We start from the raw sequence: 7,966 nt of genomic DNA on the forward strand, positions 1-7,966 counted from the left end.
ATCCAAAATCAAGTTTAATTTCAATATCTAAAGCCAGTAAAAAACAAGGTATATGAAAACCAATTTGTAATTTATTAGTTTGTTGACTTTCAAACAAAATAAAGAAATAGTGAAAGAGATTTTAGCAAAACATTTTCACAGTAAACTTCTTAGAGGCTTCATCAGGAGCAGAGGTTGCTCTTTATCTGAATACAAAATTGAGAATTTAACATATCCAAACGTGCATATCATCAAGATTTGTATTCAAACAAACAAGCAACAAGTGCTAAATTTGTATTCAACCTCATAGTCGCTTTGCTTCCAAAAATAAATTGATTAGGTCATGGGTCTAGACTTAATGATACCAAACACAGGGACTTTTGTGAATAAAATGAGTATCATGGGTTAATTAGGGGTGATCAAATGGTGGGCTCGGTTGTTTTTAGGAAAAAGATTGTAAAACCGAACCGAACTAGTTTTGGAATATAATCAGTTCAGTTCTGTCTATTCAAATTGGGCTTGGACCCACATACTTAAAAAAAATATTTAACTCAAAAGGGTATTCACAAATCAAAGAGCTTTGATGGAAAAAAGATACTAATAACATGATCAATCATGCCAATCAATTGAAATGGGGAAAAAAAATCATGGGTACAAATCTTAGAATCAAGGTAACGCTTTGGGTTGAAAGTTTTCCAAATAGACCTATTCTGAACGCATTCTAAAATCGAATTGAGCTAAACCGGCAAAATTTGATCAGGTCCCTCGATTTTATCATTTCAAACGGATTAATGCTCAGCCCTTGATATGAGAACCTCACTCGCTACAGGGATCCAAAAATATGGGACCAATAGAGTGGACAAGTGAGGTGTTCCCCTCCTATTGGATAATGAGTTGACCATCATGAAAAGCCAATCTTTTTTTTCTCTCTCCCCTATTCTCTTTTCCAGGGACCTCCACCTCTCCTTTTCTTTTTGGATGCTGACATGGAATTCTGAATTCCACCCGAACTCCGAATCTTTCGCCTCTCTCTCTCTCTCTCTCTCCTCCTTCTCTCTCCTCTCGATTTTGCCCCTGCGTCCCCTCGCTCCCCTAAAAGGTAAGAAAACTAGAAACCCATCTCGATTTCAGCTCTCAATTCCCCTTCTGGTCGATTCTCTGGTTGTTGAGATGCCCTTTTGGAGTTTTTAGACGAGCCCACTTCGATTATTGGTGTAATTTTTTTTAGCTTGCCTCGATTATTTTGCTAAAAATCCCATTTTGGGAAATGGGTACGGGTCAAATTTTCGTCTAATTTGGATCATGGAATTCTAGGGATTTTTTTTGGGATTAAATTTGGGGATTTTGTGATTAGGGTGCTTGATTGGGTAAGGTGCCGTACTTGGATTTTCTTCAGTTTACTTGTGCTGCTACATGTAGAAAATTTTCCGTGCTTGTTGTTTTAGTTGTTCATTATTAATTTTTATAAGTGTTTTTCTTTGGTGTACTTATTATGTTTGAATAGAGTCTCATGCTTGCTTTAGCAGACTTTGTGGATGCTATAAAGGGTTTGGATGATCATATTCGCTCTTTATATTGGATAAATTTGCAAGACTAATATGTTTTAGTATTCGCCTCTATAATTCTGCAACTGTTTATAATACATTTGATCCATGGGAAAGTGAGCAAGGTTGGAGAGAATATGTACTTGAGTCCTACTAGTTGTTCTCACATGGCAAAGTGTGAAAAACATTCTGATACCACACAACTCTAGAACTGTTGGCGGCGGTAAGCAATGGATACGAGCTTTAGAGTTCGAATGTGGACATGGTTTATGGTTAAAAAGCTGGTACCAAAACAAGTCATGCAATCCTATCCCTCGAGTGACACACACAACCTCTACCCACCCATTTTCACTTGAATATTGTTGTGTAAAACTATGTGGAGATTGTCTAGAGGTCAAGAAAAGCTTCAAAAAGAATTAAACCGAATTTTAAATAATCTCGAATCGAAATGGTGACATATTATGTAGTGCTGAATACCTAGCTTAGGAAGCTATAAGGAAAAGGAAGTCCCGTAATATCTTGTTGAAGTTTGATTGGCATTTAGGCGGTCATATTGTTTTCGGGTTATGGAGGATTAAGCTTATTCTATTATAAATAAACCTAACGAAGATCCAATAGACAACAGAAGTCTACATGAAAAGGTAAGATGTTAAACAACTACAAGGAATTATGTTTTTCTTCGAGGCATAACAATACGAGCTAAGGAGCCTACTGGAACAGTTCCAAATTCCAATGCGGTAATAATAACTAGACTGTGGATATATATTCTCATGAGATATCCGCCAGTGAAGTACTCCGCTCATGTAAGCCGACAACCATTACATATATAACTCTAGGAAAAGATGGATAGGAAAGCAAAAACCTACTACGTACAATTACACACAATAACAATGTAAATTTTCTGTCAATCTTGCATGAATCCTCTCAAGGGAGATACTATATAGTAAAATCAAGATCCTCCCTGCCCCAATGTGAGAGGAGCATTTCAACATTAGAAACAGTTGATCATCTTGTGTTTTTCTCATTACTGTTGTTTCTCCAAGATCATAAATCGAGACTGGCTTCTTTCAATCAATAAATCGAGACTGGCTTCTTTCAATCTAATTGATGTAATATGCGAATGGAACCTTTGCTTTAATGAATACCACATGAAAAATATGTGCGTCAAGTATGCCTACTGATTTACAGTACAATTCTAAATGAGCCCATAAAAGTTGTTGGTCTGCTTGGGTCATGGACGTGCATATAAACAAACCTATATTTATGTTGTACATTACTGATCTGTATTGTACTCATTCTAATTTTGTCCATGATCTGCACGAATTGTATTCTTGTTTTATTTGGCAATATGACTACAATTTTTTTTTGCATGTGTATTGTTTTGTGTTTGCCTACACTTGTGTGTGTTTCTTCTATTTTCTTTCGTGTATGCGGGTAAGTTTTTTTTGCTCACCACGAAGAATGATTTATGACATTAAGTCAAGTTGGTGCCCTAAATGTAGTTTCTATCTTGTTATTGCTGCATTCTTCTTATTGCATGTTAAATTTTCCAGTCATTTTGCTTAAGTGCTGTACCAATAGTCTGCATTTCCCCTTCCAGTATGGCCGCTAGAAATGAAACTTTGCAATAAAACAAATCTTATTTGTACAAATTTTTTCTGGCTTTATCTTATCATTTAAAAACTTGGCATCTGATGGTAGTTTATTTTTTTGGCCCAGATACTGTATCAATTAGACGAAGTAGATATAACTTTCTGGGGGTTAATGTCATCGTCTCTTCCTGTACTTCCTATCACCTCGGGTGAGAACTATCCTAAACTACCAGATTCGCAACAAGTTTCAATGGAGAGGGAATTGAGGAGCAATCCTGTCAATCCCCATAAAACAACGTTTGTCCCCAGTAATGGAGCTGTTGGTCCTTTATTTTCATCAGCTCCAGGCCTCACTTCAGATCTCCAATATTCTACTATCTCGCCCAATGTCAAGCAACCTATTAATGCTTCTTTTATTCCTCAATCTCAGAGTAGTTGCACATTTCAATCTTCATTGTCTAACCACAGTAGAGAATCCAATGAAATCAACTGGTGTCAGGATACACTACAGGGTATGCTTGATTACTCTGAAGAGGTTACTGTGGAGAACAATCAAATCCAGAGCAGTACGATTATGCCTTCTGATAACCTCAATCAGCAAAATGACTGGTGGTCGGACTTAGTGAATGAAGACTGGAAGGATATTCTCAACGAAACAAGTGGTAGTGAACATCAACCCAAGGTATTACCCTACTCAAACAAATCTAGTATATGATATAGAATATATCATTCTAGAAATAACCTACACATATCTGATTGCTTGTCTTTTTGTTTGGTCGCCACCAAAACATAAAAGTAAAAAAGTTTTTTTTTCTGTATATATATATCCCTTAAATCATTTGGAAAACTACCCCCAAATTCAAGTATTTGCAAAGCTACCTAATTCGTAAGTGTAATGTAAAATATCAACCAACTAGTCTAATATTTATTTACCATACTCAACAAAGTTGATGACTTGTTGATTGGGTTTTGTTTTCAAGAGCTGATGATTTCGGGGTTAGTTTGCAAATATCGAGATTTTATTTGCAAAGCTACCTTTTGATTGTTTCGGCCAGTTGTTTTTTTATATGCACTTTATGCAATTGATTGTCATTCTTCTTTCTGTGTAAGGTTGTGTATTCAGCAGCACCAGTATCTTCAAATGTTTCAGTGCCCCAATCTCAAAGCCATCAGATGGTTCCCTCTCAGTCCGGAGAGCTAGGGGCTGTCAACAGTCCTTCGACGTCTGCTGGTGGAGCTCCTGCCAGGGCCCGCATGAGGTGGACCCCGGAACTCCATGAACTCTTTGTTGAAGCTGTCAATCAGCTTGGTGGAAGTGAGAGTATGTTAATCCGTATTCATATGATCTGATTGAGTTTTTCCTCGTACAATATTGTGCTTGGAAGTATGTGGCCCCTAATTTTTTGTTAGTTCTATATTAGACCCTCTAATGTTTATAATAATGGTTCTAAATGGGGGTCTTATTGTAAAACAGCTTAATAGATTTCGGGGTCTTATTTAATCAACTTAATATATTTTGGGGTCTTATTTAAAATAACTTAATGGATTTGGGTGTCTAATTTTGAAATATAAAGATTTGGGGTCTAATATATAATCAAGAAAGATTTTGGGGATCAAATCGATAAAAACACTAAAATATAAAGTATCTTATACTTGTCTATTTTTCACTTCCAGAGGCTACTCCTAAAGGTGTGCTGAAAATAATGAAAGTAGACGGATTAACCATATACCATGTCAAAAGCCACTTACAGGTATTCTCTTGTTATTTCTTTTCCCGGGAGGTTTGTTCACTTGGTGATTGTGAATCCATAATTGGTCCTTTTATTCTGCAGAAATATAGAACAGCTCGGTACAGACCAGATTCATCTGAAGGTTGCATTGTCTCATTACCTTCCTTACATATTCTAAGCATTTTCCTTTTCTCATTCAATTTTGTTTTCTATGACAAAGCACATAAAAAATTTATGTGCTCAATTCTTATATGTTCTGTTTCCATTATCTTTCTATATTTGAATCTTGAGATTGAAGTGTGACATTCTTCTAAACGAGATGTTTCCTTGCATATATACAGGGACATCGGAAAAGAAAAGCAATCCTCTTGATGAAATGTCATCTCTAGACCTCAAGACGTAAGACGGCAATTTCTTTAGTTAAATACTCATTGTGGTATCTAACAGTCAATAATGATTAGTTATGCTAACTAACAATTGTCTTGTCAGCCAATTTGTTTTGTTTATTTGGTAGGAATTCTGACCTTGTGTCTTCTTCTCACTAGGGGTATTGAGATCACTGAAGCATTAAGACTCCAGATGGAAGTTCAGAAACGGCTTCACGAACAACTTGAGGTGTGTATCTTTCCTAGTGTGTATTAGATGACTTAGATTCCAACACATAACTGCTGCATTTACTGAGAAGAATATCTAATACAGAGCCATACTTTTCCCCTTATTTTTATCAATGAATTTGTTAGAACAATATATACTAATATATACTACAAGAGGAGGCCTGCCAGGCTGTCACCATTAGCTGAACTGTTCAAAAGTTTCATAATTTTTACCCTTTGTCGGCTTATGGTCACCAGCATGAATATGTCTCTGCATGGGTCTTTGGCTTTCTTGATGATTTACATATGAATGAAATTCCTTTTACCGATCCTGTCATACTTAGTATTCGCCTAGACTCTTTCATTTTCTTAGGGAATATATTTTGAGTATTGTTTCTTGGTTCATCATCATCGTTTTATTTTATCATCAAGGTTAGGTCGACCTTGGGTCAAGAAGTACAATCCACAAAAGGATAAAACCAGTGTTTATTGACTATGCTAACTTAGCATCAAAACTCCATGAATTGGTCCCATTGCACTATCAAAACCTTATAGCGAGTTTGTGGGTAGGGAGATTTGGTGTTTATTATATTGTTTAAGCTCTTGCAACAAAGGGGGCAACGGGCGATGTCCACGCTAGGAAAGACTGTAGATAAAGAAAGATTATAACTTTGTATAATAATTGTATTCATTCACGAGGCTCAATATTATAATTCTAACTAAAGTACACTCTCCAAACTACTTCTACACTACTACACAAAAAAATGTGGGGTCCTTCCATTTGAATTGCCATCAAAATTGATGCGTCATTAGTGACCCTACAATCTTTGGGTGTAGTAGTTTGAGTGATGCGTCATTAGTGACCCTACAATCTTTGGGTGTAGTAGTTTGAGAGTAGTTTCGAAGTGCAGTCTAGTTATCACTACAATAAAGGAAAAGGAGTAAAATGTGGTAATATTTCCAAAGTATTGATTGCTTCAGTACTGCTACCGTCTCTCATGACTTCAGTCACTACTGCAACTGTCTCTCATGACTTCAGTCACCACCACCACCACCACAACAACAACAACACCATCACCGCCACCAACAAAAAGTGTCGGCTATATGAATCCCGTTGTTCCACTCAGTTTTGTTGAAGGTTATCTCCTTCTATAAGTTGCTCATTATCATAGCCTTTTTAACTACTTACAACCAAGTCCTCTCGGGGCTACCACTAGCCCTGTTTTCCCCGCATAACTATAATCTAGTCACTCCTTCAAATTGGTGTATTACACGGCCTAAATTGCAGATGGCCAAACCATCTGAAGTGCACACATTTTTTATTCAAGATATGCTATGATTGTAACTCTTCAAACTATGCCATATAACAGACTCTGTAAAATCTTTACCTGGATAGCCAGAACTTACTCGACCACATTTTCGGTAAAAGTATTGTATTTCTTACATTTAATTACTACCCATTCCACATTACACATCTTAACTGGGGACATGTATCATGTATGGCAATCCAATTTATTTATTTTCCCACCTCATTTACGGAAGTTTTTTTTATATATATACCCCATAAATCATGTGTATTTGCAGACCCACCCTCCAAATCTTAGTATTTGAAAAAGTACCCCAAAATCATCAACTTTATAATAGAAACACTGCCCGGATCAACAAATCATCGACATTGATCGGCTAATCTGTAACCACAACGTAAAAATGGCAACAAATAGTCAAGTTTTTAATCACCATATCCAACAAAGGTGATGGTTTGTTGATTTGGGGATAAGTTAAGGTGATGGTTTGTTGATTTGGGGATTGAGCTTTTGTTGATTTGGGGATTGAGCTTTCTCCCAACATTGATGATTGGGGGATAGTCAAATACGGATGAGTTTAGGGGTACATATGCAGAAAACCTTTGGAACTTAATATTTGTTTTCTGAGCATTTTTTCCCTACCAGATTCAAAGAAAGCTACAGTTGAGAATTGAAGAGCAAGGGAGGTACCTTCAAATGATGTTCGAAAAGCAATGCAAATCAAACTCCGACAAGCTCACACCATCCTCAAGTGATCCAGACAATCCAAATCCCCAACCTTCAGCCTTAACCCTAGCTGACAACGGAGCCAAAGAAAAGGATCAGGAGATATCCGAAGGCTTGGGGGAAGCTGATACTGTTTCTGGATCGCAATCTCAATCCCCATCACGCAAGCGATCGAGAGCAGAAGAGACTACATCAGCATCATCGGCATGAAGCTAGTACTAAACTCAAAAAAAAAAAAAAACTATATCATCATACACCGATGCAAATGTGGCAAGTTTTAGTGAAGTATTGGAAGGAGATAACCTGCATTTGTCACGGGCAGTGATCGTATAGTCTTGTACCGTAAATAAACCCATCGTTATGTACTTCTAGATACGCGACGCTCAAGGTTTTGTCGAGGATCTTTTCTCCCCCTTATGATAGATTGGACCTATGCCTCAAATTTATCTTTTGTATGGTGATGTTATTGCTATGATCATTGACTGAATGCACTTGGGG

The 7,966-nt window shown here is 36.9% G+C and overlaps 1 protein-coding gene across 2 annotated transcripts; it reads left to right on the forward strand.

Moving 5' to 3' along the window:
• Positions 951 to 7,910, forward strand: LOC109825273 (protein PHOSPHATE STARVATION RESPONSE 2-like). Of its 2 annotated transcripts, none has more exons than XM_020392089.1 (8): positions 951 to 1,078; positions 3,243 to 3,797; positions 4,226 to 4,436; positions 4,790 to 4,866; positions 4,948 to 4,987; positions 5,187 to 5,244; positions 5,391 to 5,460; positions 7,388 to 7,910. In XM_020392089.1, the coding sequence occupies exons 2-8, from the start codon at positions 3,288 to 3,290 to the stop codon at positions 7,676 to 7,678; spliced, it is 1,257 nt and encodes a 418-aa protein (XP_020247678.1). In that variant the 5' UTR covers positions 951 to 1,078; positions 3,243 to 3,287; the 3' UTR covers positions 7,679 to 7,910. The 2 variants fall into 2 exon arrangements, with proteins under 2 accessions (XP_020247678.1, XP_020247679.1); XM_020392090.1 differs by lacking the exon at positions 951 to 1,078 and adding an exon at positions 1,090 to 1,193.

The sequence above is a fragment of the Asparagus officinalis genome, chromosome 10 (assembly GCF_001876935.1).
Source record: "Asparagus officinalis chromosome 10, Aspof.V1, whole genome shotgun sequence".
Taxonomy (NCBI): Eukaryota; Viridiplantae; Streptophyta; class Magnoliopsida; order Asparagales; family Asparagaceae; genus Asparagus; species Asparagus officinalis.

Bases quoted from the DNA above. Each gene is read 5' to 3' on its own strand.
- LOC109825273 (XM_020392089.1), top strand. From the start codon at position 3,288: ATGTCATCGTCTCTTCCTGTACTTCCTATCACCTCGGGTGAGAACTAT. The intron at 3,798-4,225 runs GTATTACCCTAC...TTTCTGTGTAAG, and splicing joins GTAGTGAACATCAACCCAAG to GTTGTGTATTCAGCAGCACC. The intron at 4,437-4,789 runs GTATGTTAATCC...TTTCACTTCCAG, and splicing joins TCAGCTTGGTGGAAGTGAGA to AGGCTACTCCTAAAGGTGTG.